This window comes from Mus musculus, chromosome 1, assembly GCF_000001635.26.
Source record: "Mus musculus strain C57BL/6J chromosome 1, GRCm38.p6 C57BL/6J".
NCBI lineage: Eukaryota > Metazoa > Chordata > Mammalia > Rodentia > Muridae > Mus > Mus musculus.
The window spans coordinates 36,805,747-36,824,065 of NC_000067.6; the positions used below are offsets into that span (position 1 = coordinate 36,805,747).

Consider the following 18,319-nt stretch of genomic DNA (forward strand, 5'->3'; position numbering starts at 1 on the left):
GAAAAAAAAAAAAAGAAAACCAAAAGTCTTGTCCTTGCTTGGCAAGGACTTCCCCACTGGGCTGCACCCCAGCCTCACTGGCCTCTACTGTGCTGTGCTCAGCACCTATGGTGGTGTAATGGCTTGCAGCACTCTCCTCACTGCACAGCACAGTCAGAGCACTCTGGCTCCAGGACACTGCAAGAGCCCTCTTCCTCTCCACCGCTGTCACAGTCTACCCACTGCCTTGTACTTCAGTCTTCTGGACTCATGGGGAGGCTCAGAGCTGTGATAGGTCTGGCCATGCTGTTTTCGGGAAGACAGTTACACTCTGCCTTGTTAGGTTTCGGTCTTGCTTTGGCCTGGCATTTCTCACTCTGCCCCCTTTCTTTCCTTTTGGAATGGCAATGTATATTATGTGCCATTGTGTGTTAGACATATGTGACTTGCATTTTGATTTTATAGGGGTTACAGGCTTGAGACTGCCTTGAGTCTTACAAGAGACTTGGACTACTCAACTCTGTTGAAAGTGAAAGACTGTAGGGACCTTGGAAGATGAACTACATGCATTTTGACTTGTGATATGGCCACAGACCTAAGGGGGCCAGGGAGTGGATGTGGTGGTTTGGATAAGAATGCCCCCTAAGGCTTGGTCCCTAGTTGGTGGAACTGTTTGTGTCCAGGGAGTGGGCTTGGAGGTTTCACATCAATCTCAGTCAGTAATGTCTTTCTGCTTCAAGATGTGAGCACTCATCCCTGCTGTGGAACCCTGTGTGCCCTGCCTGCTGCCATGTTCCCTGCCTTGATGGCCATGGGACCGTGAGCCCTCAGAGCAAATGCTTCACTTTATAAGCATTGCTTTGGTCATGGTGTTTTGTCACAGCAATAGAAAAGCAACCAAGACACCTGGCCTGGTCTTGCTGCGACCCACGCATTCTCCTGGTCTCTACAAGGGGCACACACCACACCCACAGGGACTTTCCTCCCTTGGTCTCCTGTGCCTAATCTGCAACTCCGAAACCCAAAAGCCCCTCAACGCTGTTGTCCCCTAGCTTGTTTGAAATGAACTATACCATGATTGATGGCTTGTGGTCGCACCCCCTTAGATGAACTGATGGAAAGGCTGCTTGCAGTCTTAGGAACCACATGGTCTATGCGCCACATTTCTTTCCAAGTTCTGAGTCCCCAATCTTGCGGTTCTGGATTGCTCTAGTCTTGAGGCCCTGCCACTGCCAATAAGGTGTATTCCTCTGTACCTTACCCATGAGGCTGCACACAAGCGCCTGTTCCCACTCCCACTACTCTGAAGCCTTCGCTCATGCTCCCTGTTAGACCTCGCTGTCACTCTGGCCTTGGATTTTCCATCCCTTGAATTGTTCACACTTCTCCTGTTTGTGTGGTTCCTTCTGGCAAAGTTCCTTCCCTAACCTACCAATTCTGCAGATCTGGTACATCCCTCACTCCTCTGCCTACAAGACTGTGATGTGTGCACGGCCACCACTTCCTGTTGTCCCTGTCCTGTTGGCCAGCCTCTTTGGAGGTTTCACCAACTATTTTTTCACTTGCTTCTTTTGCCCCTTTTCCTATTTAGAGAGAGGTGTCAGTGTGTAGCCTCACTGACCTCAAGCCTGTGACAAACTTCCTGTCTCTACCTCACCAGTACAACTACAGATGTGTGCACAGCTAGAAATTCTATTTTGAGTTAAGAGGTAGATGGTTTTGGTTTTAGCCCTGTTTTCAAAATATTTTTGTTTGTTTGTTTTTTGAGACAAGGTTTTTCTGTGTATCCCAGGCTGTCTTGGAACTCGCTCTGTAGAACAGGCAGGTCTTGAACTCAGAGATCCTCCTGCCTCTGTCTCCCGAGTGCTAGGATTAAAGGTATGTGCCAGCAATACCTGGCCTCAAAATAATTTTTAAAAATGACTGTAACAGTTATCACCGGCAGCCGTCCATCAGATTCTGTCTGGAGAAACAAGGGAAGAACAAGTTTCATGACAAGCAGTTGCTTCCGTTTGCACTGTGATACAGAGAGGCCATTGCTTCCCGCAGGAGATGGGTCTGAGCTACCTAACAAGGTGCTGTATCCACTGCCTATGATCCTGACTGCTCCTTCTCCCTCACACGCCTTGTTCTTTGGAAGGGGGTTGGACAGGGTTACCTTTGCTTTTTGACATCGGTGACGGAGGCTGCTCTGTAAACACGTCTAGGGGGGAGGAGTCGTGGTGGTCAAAGTCTTTGTCCATGGCTTCTATGAGACTGGTGATGTCGGAGTCCTCTGAGCTGTGCCGTGTGGTGCTGGCTCGCTCGGGGTGGGAAGGGTGTGTGAGGGGGGCAGGAGACAGCCTTTCGGGTGGTGGCTCCTGGTGCTGAGGCACTGGTGGTGGAGGCTGTGAGTGCTGCTCCAGTGGGCTGTGGCTGTGGCTGTGGTGCTGGCTGCTGTGCTGGCCCTGCTTTGCCCCTCTGGACTTCCTGCTTGCTGTGTGACCCTGGGTTGCTGCAGCTGTCTCTGAGACTAGGGGGCTGGTTTTGCTTGTAGACTGTGAGGCAGCTGCTTGTGGAGAAGTCCTGCTTGACATACTTGAACTGTTTCTGGTTCTGACGTTGTCCACATCAGCTGAGTTTTTGCTGCCATGGCTGCTGTGTGGGTGGACTGATGTGCCACACTGCCTGTGACTGCCTGTACCAGGCCGGGATGATGCGTTACTATAGAAACCCCTACCATGACTGTGTTCGCAGCCAAGTGTGTTCAAGCTGAAAAATGGATCAATTGAAAAATCAGTAAGCAGTAACTTCCAACCTAATACTAAGAAAAAAATTTCATTAGTAAACCCATCATAAAGAGAAACTAGGGACAGAAGTGGAAGGGATCAGAGCCACAACCTTCTACAGTTTGTCACCTCTGACAGTTATAAATAAGGTTAGGACTAATAACTAATAACTAAGCATATTTTGTCCCTGTTAAGAACTCTCATGAGTTCTCAGTATCTGAGCACCAGAATCGTTTTTTAAAAAATTCCGAGTAAAGATAAATTTCACTTCTTGTAATTATATCAGCTAAGTCTATGTGTATTAAAAAGTGGACTTTTAGTATATGAACATACTTTCCTTCAGATGAAATACCAACGATTCTCCTGAGATCAAATGGCCTTCCTACATCAAAGGGCGGGTTTGAGGCTTCAAAGGAGAGTCGCCTTCGGAAGGGCTCCCAAATCCCTTGAGCTTCCAAGTAGGCTGTTCCAATGACCAGGAGAAAGAGTGCACTGTGGAGCAGAGGGGCGGGTCAGCATTCTTTGCCAAAACAAGAATAATATTTGGTTACCACAGGCTCCTTGATAACTACAGAATGATGTAAAAACTCCAAGTTGTCTGTAACACACTTTTAAGGAAAGACAAAAATGAAGCATCGTAGTTCAGAGTTTATAGGACCGATCTCTGCGTACAGTATTTAGGCTGCACGGATGCCGGTGCGCTACATGCATGCAATACCCACGGGGGCCATAAAAGGGGATGGGCTCTCCTGGAGCTGGAGTTAAGGTGGTTGTAACTGCCAAGCGGGAGCTGAGAATTGAACCCACATCTTCTGGAGGAGCACCGGTGCCTTCCTTAACCACTGAGCTGTCTCTCCAGCCTCTGCACACCAACTTTAAAAGTTCACAACTGTGGCTGGCGAGATGACTCAGTGGCTAAGAGCACTGACTGCTCTTCCAAAGGTCCTGAGTTCAAATCCCATCAACCACGTGGTGGCTCACAACCACCGTAATGAGATCTGACGCCCTCTTCAGGTGTGTCAGAAGTCAGCTACAGTGTACTTATATATAACAATAAATGAATCTTTGGGCCAGAGCAAGCAGGGACTGAATGAGCCGGGTTGACTGGAGTGAGCAGGGCCAACTGAAGCCAGTAGAAGTCCTAAAAATTCAACCCCCAACAACCACATGAAGGCTCACAAACATCTGTACAGCTACAGTGTACTCACATAAACAAACAAACAAACAAATAAATCTTAAAAAAAAAGGTTCACAATCCTACACAGAAGCTGAGTGTGAAGACAATAATGTGCGTCAGAGGAGACAGCTGCAGTGAGAGAAACTGGATGGAGGTTCACCTCTCTTTCCCTTACGGATGTATAAGCAGCTATAAATAACTTATTGTAAGTATATTTGAGTCTCTAAAGTACGTAAGGAAATAAACTGATATAAAGATAAGAATGCCAAACCTTCAGAAACATTTCTACTCTGTCCTACGTTGCTTAGGCTTATAATGATGTTAATTACATATGCCCAAATAAGGCAACTATACCTGATATTTTGTGCTTGCTTTCTTATGAACTAGCATAGACCTCATTTGTTAAGCAACTTTCAAAGGTAGTAAGACTTTGCCATCCATGCCACCCAAGAAGGGTTCAGTTTGTTTAACTGTTCCCACTAGCACTCAAGCCTGACAGAGCTAGGGGTGTCTGCTGTGCCTGCTGAGACCCGGCAACTGTGAGAGAGCGAGTGGCCCCAGAGGGTGAGTGAGAGGCAGCCCTGGTTGGCTGCAGAGGAGCACACTGTACCTCATGACCCCGGAGATGATGATGTAGAGCGCGAGCTCCCAGTTGGGTCTAGGGAGGGCTTCTGCACAGGCGGCTAGCATGTGGTACGGAAGAGAGGCATTCAACACAAACACAAACTCGGAGCCACTGCTTGTCACAAACTTCAGCTCCCGAATGACTCTGGAGGCTGTGAAATCTGGAGTAAACCTGAGACACAAGAATGGCAGTGAGGTTCGTTTTCAAACTTGCTGCTTCTCGGTTCTATTGTTGTTCTTTGTTGAATCTAGGATTTATTTGTACTGATGTTGTTAAAACACAACAGAACACAACACAACAAGTCGCATGCCTACTGTTGTTCTGTCACCTCCTGTCTACTTGTAGTCACTTGTGATTCCTTGTGTTATTAGCTGTACACATCGGTGCCTCCTTCCTCCCTGGACACTTGGGTGGCAGACGTTTTGCTGAGCATGGAGCAATATACACAACAGTGCTGATTAACAGCCACAGACGCTCACAGAATTGTTGTTTAATCACAGGGCAGAGGTCACTTGGTACTGCATCATCAGTCGCTCCATAGTTGCGCCTGACACTGAAGGCACAGAGGCTGTCTCTGTTAAGGCAAAGCCTCCATCTTGGAAAAATGTGAGGCACAGGTGGCTCTGTGGCTGACCAAGTCACACTAACATCTTAGGCTTTACAACCGTAGAAGTAATACTGAAATTGGATTCTAAAAAAAGTAGTTGCTAAGATTATCTGATCCAATTTAAGGGCAGAGGAAGTTTTACAATGCTGGAAACAAAAACATGGAATATTTTAGTTGATGTTAGGTAGGAAAAAATAAAATAAATACATTTGTGATAGACTTTTAAAAAATATTGCCTGCATGTATATCTGTACACCACATTCAGTCCCTGAAGTGGCCAGAAGAAGACAGATTCCTTCAGGAACTGGAATTACAGAAGGCTGTTGGCCACCATGTGGGTACTGAGAATCAAACCCAGCTCCTCTGGAAGAGCAGCCAGTGCTCATCTCTGTAGCCCCTGTAAAGACCCTTCAGGTCTGGAAATGCATCTCCATGCAGTAGTGAACTGACTCTAGCAGCAGTGGAAAGCTCCACTCTGTGGTGAGCCAGACAAGGACGTACTTACAATATGACTATGTCTCTGGAGGCGTTGGCACTCAGGGCAAACTCTTGACAGTTAACCACTTTAAAACCATATCCCTCACACGCATATCCACTGATCTCAATGGTTTCTACACGGATTTCAAGTTGTCCCGTATTCTCTACTTTGAATGTTCTTTTCAATGTGAAATTTGGTTCTCTTAGTTTCAAACCTAAAGAGGGGAAAAAATCACAAATATAGATAAATCTTGCTATTATGTGCTTCCAGTGTAAACATGTTGTGAGCTTCTGTATGCTGGACATTATGAATCCACCCCACATGCCAAAAAGACCAGCCATTCATAAGGTTTCATCCGGGAACAATCCACTGGGGTCTGCCATTGTATTGATAATTAACTAGTTTCATATATGTATTTTTGGGCAGTAAGGTCTCTGTCAGTACTCCTGACTGGAACCGAACTCGTTCTGTAGTTTAGGATGGCCTAGAACTAATGCTCCCTTGCTTTGGCCTCCCACAGCCTAGGCTCACAGAGGGCCTTCCCTGTCAGGCTCTGACCTGCCATGGTCAAAGGGTATGTTTTACTTTTCACATTCAGAATAAACCTGCAAAAGAGCCAAGTGGAACAGCTCTGATGTAAGGCCTGGGACTCTTAGCATCCATCACACGCTCAGGACCAGAAGGCAGGTATGCACATTTGGAAACACTATTTTTGCTTCTGGAATCCTGATGGCTGAAAGCATGTGCTCAAAGCCGGGCCTTCCCAAGCCCGATACTCACGGTCTATGCAATCCTTTAACAATGCTTCTGTGATTTTGAAGCGTAAGGAGCTTCCTGGACCTGGAAGCTTGCCTGCCACCCTCAAGTTCTCCGTTGTCCCTTGACCTTGAACCATCACAGCGTCCATCACAGTCAGGTTGTTTCTATGAAAAATAGCAATTACACATTTTCTCCAATTAATTTTGTAACTTTTGATACATACGTTCTAACACTATGCAAACAATCACAAAAAGTTATTCATATGTTGACTTTAAGGGTGAAAATCCAAACCCATACAAAGCACAGTTTTTCACTGTAAGTCTCATATGGTAAAGGACGCTGTGCGTGCTTGGCGTGACAGGGGACTGTGAGTGAGGGAAGCACTGGCACCCACCCACACGTACGTCTAGAACCTACCTGACTATGATCAGGGAAGACACAGTTCTGTTGTGGAGTGGAGTGAACTTTACTTTGACAGATTTCTTTTCTCCAGGTTTTAAAATGAGGTTTAAAATGAAATGCCGAGAGAGACCCTCTGTAAATCCTGTTGGACTTTGCAGTGGATGAGCCTTGAATTATTGTATAAACAAACAGGAGTCATTAATATGGCTTCTGGGAACCATCTGTCCCTGACCCCCTCTAGGCCTCTCAAACTGCTCATACAGAGGAGCTGCCCCTTCGTGCGTCAAACACTGGCACTGAAGTGGGGGCGGGGGGCGGGAAGGAGCACCCATGGTCTGTGCGAAGTTACAAACAGACTTCATTTCCCAGTTACAAAGCCTTCGAGTTTGAACTACACATTCTATGTTTGTATACAGATAATTTTAACATGTACATGTGTATTTGTTTTTAAATTTGAAATACAATTCACATATAGGAAAGGACACAGACCCAAGACAAATAGATCAAAACATTACTATAAAGCCAATACTCATGACTGACAATCAGCACCCTAAGTCCTACTGATACTGCAGCCTGGGTAGGGAGCCCTGCTGGAAGTGGAGAACTCCCCCCGCCGCCCCCCCCCCCACCCCAAGTCAATGTGTGCTGTTGAGTTATACATGACCTGACTAATAATCTTTAATCCCATTTTGAAAACTAAGTACCTATTTATTGCTTTGTAGAGACTTGATTTAAGATATAACCCAATCTGAAATTTAAAATAAGACGTTATGACCAGTTTTAAAATGGTTCAGAGTTGTTTTGTTTTTATGTTAAAAAACACTGTTTCAACACAAAGACACACTCTTGTGTTTTTTTAAAGAAGACTAAATATTCTGGGGAAGGGTGAGTTGTGTGCCATTCTCTACTTCTCTTGGCATGGCTGGGTTCTGCTGTGTTAGTGGGAACTGACAAACATACCACACCACGTGGACTGATGACGTGCACTACGTAAGTCCCGCTTATGAAGTAAAAGGTCTCCCTTTACAGATAGCACTGTTCTTTATCAACAGTCTACCAGGATAACAGAATACTCTGACTGTTCTGAAACGCCCGCTGAGAAAGCTCCTTCTGATAAGCTATTCTTGGCAATCGCCTCCACTCCCTTTCTCTCTCACTATGTATGTAGCTTTGGCAGGCACCACACTCACTGAAATCCATCTGCCTCTGCCTCCTGAGTGCTGGGATTAAGTCTGTTTGTCATCATGCTGGCCCCACTTATGAGCACAATGAAAGACTGTATGTATTCCAAAATACTAACTCATTTAACCTCTGATGGTCTGAAAAGCACGTTGGGATAGTATGGTGCCCCGACACAGCACTAACGGGCTCCATACTTGTGCCGTGGTAAGCTCTTAAGGGTCAGACAGACTGAGCAGGGGACCCGTGGGTAACCTCAGAAACCCCTCTGTAGTAATACAGACAGACACATCTGCTTTTCTTAGGATGCTGTTTGTACTACCGATCACAGCTGTTAGGTGTGAACCGAGACACGGTGCTAAACCTCCCTTGTAGCCACTGTTTGCTCCCCAGTCTGCATTTATAATGAAAAGAAAATGTCTTTGAACAGTAGCAAACAAAATTTATTCAATTTCAACATGAATTCATGACTCTCTAGAACTGGATAGAACTGGATAGAACTGGATAGGACAGAAAAGGAAGCATGTTTAAAGGACTCTCAGCAATTAGAGTTTCACACTGAGAATTTCTTCTGTGGAAACCTCCTGAGGTCCAGAGGTTTTCCTCATCCATCTGTCCTTTAGAGTCTAGGTCAGGGTCCTATGTCTTGCAAATGCGACTGCATGAGATCATCAGCTCATTGACTTCTGTATTTTCCCTATCAAGGCAGAAGAAACCAAGTTCTAGTAACTGGGCATTCTCAATGACTTCCAGTGCTTGCTACAATGGCATTTATGGATGGGAGGAGCAAGGCGAGATCCTAAGAGAATGATACAGGGAATCGGGAGTGTCTAAACTGCTGTCTGAGTTCTAGGCTCTGACTGCAGCTGTGGCAGAGATGAAGAACTACAAAGCAGCTGGCTGGACGAGGCTGGGGAGACTTCCTACATAGCACTATGTGGTCCAAACAGGAAGGACAAACACTCTCATCTGAATAAGGCAGAAAGGCAATGAAGCACAAGACCCCAGGCAGCCTGCAGGGCTTTGGCCCCTGTGAAACCTTCCTAGCTGACATGCACCCTCCACATCAAGGCCTGATACAATATGAGTGGCTAGCAGACACTTACCTGAATAATAGAGGCCACTTTCACCCCCAGAACAAATCAACTTATTATACACTTTAAAGTCAACATTATCTATCGAGATAAACACACACACAGAGCTGTGCCAGGTATTGGTCTCACATTCACAGGTTTTACAATTTTATCAGGAAGCATCTTTTTTTTGGAGGGGGGGTGGTTGGTTTTTCGAGACAGGGTTTCTCTGTGTAGCCCTGGCTGTCCTGGAACTCACTTTGTAAACCAGGCTGGCCTCGAACTCAGAAATCCACCTGCCTCTGCCTCTGCCTCCCAAGTGCTGGGATTAAAGGCGTGTGCCACCACGCCCAGCTCAGTTGAATCTTTTAACGCTTAAAAATAAAATGTTGCATTAGCATATTTCATGTACAGCCTCAGACTTTCTGGGTGGCATTATGCTGAGCTATCGTGGGCTGACTGCTGACTCTAAGGTTAATACCCACAAAGAGGAACCGTCTAACATACCCTGTGTATCTGCAGCCCTGACTCTTCCTGCTCTCCTCTGCCTCTAAGTCAATTCCTGGACTGCAATAGCTGCCTTCAGCCAGGCTAAGGGCAGCCCGCAGGTGTCCTTCCCATTGGCCCTGGTCCTAGCAGAGTAAATGATTGTTGTACTTACGCTGTTCCTGTAGACTTGGAATTCAAGTGTTCTCAAATCTAGCTTGGCCACCTTACTCAAGTTAAACCTAAAATAAAAAACACGTTTATCTTCATAAACATCACAACTAGGAACTATGGAGGATAGCCAAACTTGAGGTTTTATTTGCAAATTTATCTTTTGTCAGGTCTTGGGACCAGTAGCATTATACCATATTAATACTAAAGGCTAACTTATAATTAATACCTTGTTCACTTTTAAAAAGGAATTAGTGGAATTATTTTGTCTGTTGTCCCTTTACAAATCTGTTAAATGTGAGCGCCCCATTTACACCTGTTGAAAGCTTTTCTTCATGTTCAATTCAATACCAACCCACTCCCAGGAAACTGCTGGCAACTTCAGCCATAAAGCCAGACTCTGCGTTTACCCTTTGACCAGCTAAGGAGTGCTTACCTTGAGACTAACTTATCTGCAAAGACGGAGGGGTTGGAATACAAAGCCAGTGGGATGAACTGGACGTAGACAGGGACGTCTGCAGGGTTTTCTAAGCTAATCTCTTCTTCCTTAAAGCAAAGCCCAGATGCATTAGTGGAGATCCCTACAGAGGAATTACAGCGTCGGCTCTCTAACCACGCGTGGCCCATTGCTGACTGTTTAGGCCATTTGAACACTTACCGAAGAACAGTTTGTGTTAGTGAGTGGGAACTTCAGGAGCCGGGGCGAGCTAAGGACAGACGGCCAGGAGAGCTCGGCACTGACTTTTGATACGATATTTTTCTGAAGATCTGTATTTACTTCAAACATAGCATTCAACCTAGAAAAGCAATTTCTATGTCAGTGAATGTTCTCTACACGTTTCTGTTGATGTTCCTTGAGTCTTAGAGAAGTTGACAGAGATGCTGTCATCCTTATGACTGGGCATGCAGCTTTATTAAGCTCTCAATGACATATCATGTGTCTCTATTTTGCACAGAGAGCTGTCAACATTAAAGTCATCTGTGCTATAGCTCTGTCCAGCATATGTAAAGGATGACAAGCTTTAGTTCTAGTAGCATCAGTAAAAGATGCACGCACATCTTCAAAAACGTTTTTCTTGGTAGTACTGAGGATTGAAGCAAATGCCTGTGTGCTAGGCAAGCTCCCTACCACTGAACTACATCAACAGCCTAGTCCTCAAAGGTATTAAAGGTATTAATTCAATAATGAAGGCTGAACACTTGGGTTTTAAAGACTTTTCCATGGCTTCCATGTGGACACCCCAGCAGGACACTTGGGTATTCCCAGTAGTACCATGGACAAGAGGTGCTGGCTTGACATACACAGTTTCCCTCTGATATAAAACCAAGGTGACATCTTCACATGATGAAGATGTCAGTTCAAGAGGAAATAAATGGAGAGTATAGACTGCATTCAGTCATAGTCACCCTCAGGACCCCATATGAACACATACTTACTAATGAGTGCTCAAGAGTCAGCGGTCCAGGACCTGGAATGTATTTGGAAATGCCAAGTGTCTGGGACTAACCAGTGAAGCACACTCAAACCCAGTGCTACTGAATTATGATTCTGGGGTACTGACAAGCACATGCGTACAAACAAGGTAACCCAAGTGCATGTACGAGGAGAGTGTTATACTTATTGTCAACCAGATAGGGGGGGCAGACTGCAGACGGGAACCCAGGGCCTTGGTGAGGAGCATGTCGGAAGACACTGGTGGTGAGGAGGCTCCCTGGCTGCAGCAGCAGGCAGCACTAATGAGCTACTCATCAGCACTAGGGGACTGCCTACACTTTACAAGCTCCACTCTGGAGACAGAAGAAGAGAGCTGTGATCACTGAGCTCTTCTCGAGGTCATTACAAGTCTTTGTGTGCTCAGGGAAACCATTTTTAATGAGAAAACTTTCTTTTCTTTACTATAAGGAAAACTTTTACAATATAGAAACCCTCATTCTCAACAGTTAATGGACTGAACCACCTAGTAGACAGATGGACTTATGAGCTGAACTGAACAGACAGTTCTCAAGGGAAGAAATACCAATGTCCAGACACATTTGAAGAAGTCTTCAACATCCTTAGCCATCAAGGGATGCAAATTAGAACTGCTTTGAGATTCAGAGGGGTGACTATTATTGAAATGCACATGCACACGCACACCCCTGACTAACCAACTGACCCCCAACAAGCGTTAGTGAAGATGGGTGGGTGGAGTGAAGCTCTACTTGTTGCAGATGGGAACGCCAACTTGTCCAGCCATTATGGAAATCAGTATGGAGGTCCTTGAAAATTAACAGTAGAACTATTATATCTCTACTATTCAGGGGACGTTCCCTAAGGTTGTTAAGTCAACATACTGTAGAGACATTTGCAAAAAGCAGTATTTATCACTGCACTATCTAAAACAGCCAAGAGTGAAGAGGGAACCATCTCCTGGTCTCAAGGAAGGCCAAGAGGAGGTAATGGAAAATACATCATGAGAGCAAAATCAGGGGATTCCTCTAAGGAAGAAAGGGAGCAGCAAGGAGGCAGAGGAACTGTAAGAACAAGAGTACGCATGTGTACACGACGGTGCCAGCAACACCCATGCTCTGTGTGCTAACCAAAGCTTTAAAACTTCATACTGTCCTTATAGGAGAATACTTTAACTCTGACCAATACATATCACGTCAGCCAAGTGAGAAAAGTACTTATTACTCTTCAGTATTCCTGTTTCTGGAAAAGTTCTTTTCTACTGTGCGTGAAAGGGCCAGGCTACTGTGATACCAACACCACATTTCAGTGCTTGAGTCCAGGTACAGCACTGGGTTTCCAGAAGCCTATTTCGACCTGCCAAAGATGCAGTGGGGAGGCCACTGCAGGGCCCTGTTTCCCCAGCAAAAGACCAGCACTTGAAGAAAAAGGAAGTAGCATTTTTCATAAGGAACAAATAAATTTGGTCTCCTGTTGGGATTAAGCCTAAGTTGCCTTTTGGAGAGGCCAGTGACAGACAAATCTTTCTTCTCATGCATAACTCTGTGTCTAAGGTGGACATGGCAGTCACTATAAACAAGGACGATTTCAAATAGTTCCTCTGATTTTTAAGGACAGATCTCATGCACTGGAGAAAAGAGGACACAGGAGTGCGTGCATTTCTTAGCGACACATGCTAACAATGACAATGTGACACAACAGCAGAGCTGCCCCGTGGGCTACCCTCTAAAACTCCTGAATGAAGCAGAAGCTCATACCTATGTCCTGCGTTTTCCTTTATCCCCATCCAAGCCTTGAACAAGCTCTGATGTGCGTCCCAGTCGGCATCCCACAAGTCCTCCTGCATGGCCACCCCAGGCTGTACTTTGGGTTCAGCTAAAAGAGGAAGCACAAGTCAGCATGCACTCAGCCTAAGCCACTGCCAGTACCCCTTCCAGTGAGTCCTACGGTACCGAGGCAGGAGAGTAAAGGAAGGCGGGATGGAAGACTTACATTTGGATAGGAAAGGCAAGCCGATATAGCAGTGATCCCCACACTGCAGCCCAGGGTCAAAATAAATGTTTGCAATCTGTAAAGGAACACAGGACGACCATGAGTGCCGAGAACAGACAGACGGCCAGCCACAGAGTGATGACAGCTGGAAATTCTCATTTCTAACAAACCTTAGACTTCTTCCCTGGCTCCAAGTCTTCCCTATTACCCCGTAATCGTTTGTAGTAGAATCGTACGTCTTCTGACAAAGACCTTATTTGCTGTATCTTCACCTTCTGTGAGAAGGAATTCATAATATTTAAGCTCTGATGAACTATTTTCCCCTGAAAGAAGAAAACACAAGTTCAGAATTTTCATCAATCGACCTTTTAAAATTATAATTGACACGAAAATCCATGCCCTCATTCAAATGAGAACCAGCAAATCTGAAGACCTGAGATCACAGGCCAGCTTTTTCACTGGTGCCATCGTGCATGTTACAGAAGTACTGTTATAAACTAATGGGAATTTAACTTGTGTTGACATACTAAGTACCCAGGAAGGCACAGAGGGGGCTTTAGAGGGTCACTTTGTTTGTAATGTAAAGTCTGCTAACACCAAGGCAAGGCTGCCCCAAAATAAATGAATTCTAAAATCTAACCAAGGAAGGCCGAAACACATTCTTTAAAAGAAAATGTTTTCCTTAGAAATACAACAGTAATTTTTGCCATCCAAGAGAAAATTAAATCTCTTTAAAAATGTAGGCTATCGGGCTGGTGAGATGGCTCAGTGGGTAAGAGCACCCGACTGCTCTTCCGAAGGTCCAGAGTTCAAATCCCAGCAACCACATGGTGGCTCACAACCATCTGTAACAAGATCTGATGCCCTCTTCTGGAGTGTCTGAAGACAGCTGCAGTGTACTTACATATAATAAATAAATAAATCTTTAAAAAAAAATGTAGGCTATCAGCTGGCATGGGGTACATGCCTGTACTGTCAGCATGTGGATGATCAAGGCCAGAGGACAGAGCCTCATACGTCCTTGTCTTGCAAAATAATAATTCACAGTAAAAACACACCAAGTAACTCATTGAAGACTCTGACAAAACAGCACACAAATTAGATTCTTCTGAAAAGGTTTGCTTGTTTTAACTATGTGTATGAATGCTTTGGCTGTACACATGTAAAGTGCACTGTGTGCATGTCTGGCAAGTGCAGCGGCCAGAGTTAGGAACTGGGAACAGACAGCAAGAAGCTGCCATGCGGGTGCTGCCAACTCCACTATCCTCTCTGCAAAAGCCTAACTCCTATAACTGCTGAGCCGACTCTCCAGCCCCACAGACTGAAGTCTTCATCAGTGTTCCTTCTTACCAAGTAACAGTTTCGTTTTTCTAGAAGGTATCAAATTAGAAAAGCTTGAAATTAAAAAAGATTCAAGCCAGGCAGTGGTGACACACGCCTTTAATCTTAGCACTCAGGAGGCAGAGGCAGGCAGATTTCTGAGTTTGAGACAGCCTGGTCTATAGAGTAAGTTCCAGGATAGCCATGCATGGCTACACAGAGAAACCCTGTCTCAAAAAAAAAAAAAAAAAAAAAAAAGAAAAAAGATTCAAATTATTCTTAAGAAGCACATTACAAGCTTGACTTACTTTTATAAACTCTCTGATTGAATAAAGAATTATGGTCTTTGTACATGTGGTTCCTATCCCCTTAAAATAATTTTCTAAATGAGAAACGTGCTTGTCTAATAATTAGTCCCAGAAAACAGATATATGACATCCTTCTCCCTGGCAAGACCCCGAGGGTGGCCATGAGGCTGGGGAGAGGACGGGTACAGCGGTGGCTGCAGTGCTGCCTTGTCAGCTATCCAGTTTCTACAGCTAACATAACTCCTGCTGGCCTGTTCTTAGGCCACATGAAGACCAAAGATAATAAAATTCCTTTTGCAACTCTACTCAAATATTGAGCTGAAAGGTTTTTGAAACGTTTTCTGACATACTGCTCCCTAGCAGCTAGTGAGGAGATTGGGGTACTGATGGTGACTGAGGAGGAAGAAGGCTCTTATGCACGCATGATAAAGCATGGGTGTAACATACAGTCAGGACAAAGTGCAATATAGGGAGGCAAAGGCTCGATGATAGCCCAACTGAAATATGTTAACCTTATTAAAATTTATATTGAAAGGGACACAATCTTGAGTCAGGCTTTGTTAAATAGGGTGTCCCATCTCCTACCCGCTAGACCTCCACCCCAAGAAGATACCATTTCTACATTCCTACATCTGCCCAACGCATCCTGACTCTTTCTCAAAAAGCCAGCTCCTTTCCTATTTCTTCTCTCAAGGCTCAACCTCTGAGGCATAGCTGAGCTCTCTGACTACCTGTCTCTCACAGTTGCCTCCCTGTGTTGACCTCATTGGGACACTCAAGGAGTTGATCCCTGTGAAATATCTTTGCCTGTGTCCTCTCCCAACCACCTCCCTCATGTATATCACCTGCTAGTCACTGGGGATAAAAGGTACCTCATTCCTTTCCTAGAGAGACCAACCCGTAAGAAACCATCATCAAACCAAAAAGGAATTGTGACAAGTGTTCTAGAATTACACATGAAACCACTGCTGTCTACAGTAGTCAAGAAGTATTTGGATTTTTGTATTTCCTTACTTAATATCCTATATACAGACTTTTAATTCTTTAAAATTAAAAAGATTACATTATTTACTTGTGTGTGTGTGGTGGTGGGCTCATGTGCCAGGGCGTGCACGCCCCATGCAGACCGTGTAGAGGTCAGGGAATAACTCACACGAGTTGCTTCTCTCCTTCCCTCATGTGAGTCCTGCTAAACTCAGGTGGATCAGGCTTGGTGGCACCTTCACCTGCAGAGCCACCAACCCCAGATGAACTGAAAACATCTTAATTTTAAATCTTAAAAGTAACTAAAAAGATACTGATTCTATCTAGAAAGAGATTTTATACTTATGTTGCACATATCAAGTTTTATATGTAAAACCCAACAATTTATTTGTATATTATATTTATTTATTTATGAGAGTAAATGTTTATATTTTTATGTAGGAAAAAATCCAATTCAGCTGGGCTTTGTTGAAATCAAGGGACCTCTTCCTACTGAATAAAACCTATGTGGGTTTTTTTTCCCTAGCACAAAGACTTTTTTTTAAAAAAGATTTATTTATTATTATATGTAAGTACACTGTAGCTGTCTTCAGACACTCCAGAAGAGGGCGACAGATCTCATTACGGGTGGTTGTGAGCCACCATGTGGTTGCTGCGATTTGAACTCAGGATCTTTGGAAGAGCAGTCGGTGCTCTTAGTCACTGAGCCATCTCTCCAGCCCACAAAGACATTTTTTACATTTTTAAGCATCTACAAAGTTTTTGGAGATGATTTTAAAATTGTCTGTACATGCCTGCCTAGACAATTTCTTATCAAGCTGAAAAAATTGATTCTAGCTGTTTTTCAGATAGATCAGAGAAACATTTTGATATCAACTTTTTCTGCATCAAGAGTTCCTGTTTCTATTTTACGAGTGTTGGTATTTATGTGCACTGTATGTGTGTCTTGATCCCCTGGAACTGGGGTTACAGACAGCTGGGAGCCATCCTGTCATGTAGGTGCTGGACTCCCAGTGACTCTTTAAACACGGCCCTGTCGCAGCCCTCGCCCTCCTGCTGCAGGGTGCAGCTGCTTCTCTCCCTGACAACCAATGGGATGCATCCTTAGGTTTTCTAAATTGCTAACAACCTAATTAAACAGCTTCATATTTTTTTTTTGTTTTTTGTTTTTTTAAAAAAGGTCACTCTGTGTGTATGTGTGTGTAAAACTATACAGAACAAGACATTTCTTTAGGCCATTTTTTCCCCCTTTCAAATAGTGGAGGCTTTGCTGGAAGCAGGAAAGGCTTTGTTGAGTTAGGCTGCAAGATGCTTTCTCTCTAAGCCCCTTTTTCTTTGCAGGACAACTTGTATCTGCTTTACACATCAAGGCTCCTGCTTCCAGTCTTCATAGGAAATCTTCCTGAGGGAGGGTCTATTGCTCATCCCACTTTCCATTCTCTTAAGAACCTGGCGCAGTGCGGTGCTTCAGTTACAGTAGAGGATGAAAACAGGAAATGTCTTTCCCATTTGAGCACTAAGCAACAGAAAACAACGATCAAGCGAAGCGTGAGCTGGCTTACTGGGAAGGAAGGGGGAAGAACCATGTGCTTGGGGAAGCAGGTCAGCGAGCCCACGGCGATCACAGCTTTCACAGGGATGGTCAGGATCTATGGAGGAAAGAGGCAGACCACCATCACGTCAGAAGTCTGGGATGTTTGCTACTGACAATGACTTCACTGTTTTAGGAATTAAAAACAAAGCTTATTTTGTGTTGTATACTGACAATAACGCAAAACCAGTATTAAAACCACCCTGGAAACTTTTTAATCTGCCCAAGGTTTTCTATAAAATGAAAACAATCCATTTCCAGTGACTACTCATTTACCTGCTAAAACCAGTTAAGACCAAGTCACAGGGGAGGAATAAAGACAGCTTTTCAAAATACAAGTCCTCTACAGATTAAAAAGGAAAGTTGTATTCCTAAAACAACATCTATAAAAATCCAGGATTTCTACAGCTATGAAATTCAATATTGTTTTGGTAGAAATAGATTTCAACTCAAGTTTTAAAGACAAGTTGAACATTCTGTAGTTAGAATTTCAGCTTATTCCTAATTAGTATCACAAGTGAGCCATGAATGCCGTGTATGGGGGTATATTTGTGTTTTGTTTTAAAAACTTTTATTTTTTTAATTGTATGTGTGTGGCTATTTTGCCTGAATACCTACCACGCTCATGCCTGGTGCCTGCAGAAACCGGAAGGGGGCACTAGATCCTCTGAACTGGAACTACAAATAGTTATGAGCCACCTTGTAGGTGCTGGGAATTGAACCTGGGTCTTCAAGAAGAACAGCCAGTGCTCCTAACTGCTGAACCATGTTTCCTGCCCTGTTTAATTTTTATTTTCATCCATTAAAAAAAAAAAAAAAAACCAAAAAACCAAAACTGTCTCAATTCTGAAAGGCACTTACTTCTATATGAATGTTAAGTATGAATTCCTCACTTTTGGAGGTAACTGGATATACTCTAATCATTTATTATTTGAATAGCCAGTTCTGTTTATTTTGCCACTGGATTTGT

The 18,319-nt window shown here is 44.2% G+C and overlaps 1 protein-coding gene across 4 annotated transcripts in view; it reads right to left on the reverse strand.

Moving 5' to 3' along the window:
- Positions 1-18,319, reverse strand: part of Tmem131 (transmembrane protein 131) — a 147,426-nt gene that overhangs the window by 13,558 nt on the left and 115,549 nt on the right. For all 4 annotated transcript variants that reach the window (NM_018872.2, XM_017321814.2, XM_006496150.3 and 1 more), the window contains exons 19-31: positions 17,321-17,407; positions 13,317-13,469; positions 13,147-13,222; positions 12,912-13,029; positions 10,363-10,501; positions 10,141-10,250; positions 9,709-9,775; positions 6,811-6,962; positions 6,415-6,557; positions 5,662-5,848; positions 4,535-4,720; positions 3,081-3,239; positions 2,138-2,730 (exon numbers count right to left, since the gene is read on the reverse strand). In NM_018872.2, the coding sequence (NP_061360.2) occupies positions 2,138-2,730; positions 3,081-3,239; positions 4,535-4,720; positions 5,662-5,848; positions 6,415-6,557; positions 6,811-6,962; positions 9,709-9,775; positions 10,141-10,250; positions 10,363-10,501; positions 12,912-13,029; positions 13,147-13,222; positions 13,317-13,469; positions 17,321-17,407 (2,170 nt within the window). The remainder of the gene's footprint in view (positions 1-2,137; positions 2,731-3,080; positions 3,240-4,534; positions 4,721-5,661; positions 5,849-6,414; positions 6,558-6,810; positions 6,963-9,708; positions 9,776-10,140; positions 10,251-10,362; positions 10,502-12,911; positions 13,030-13,146; positions 13,223-13,316; positions 13,470-17,320; positions 17,408-18,319) is intronic.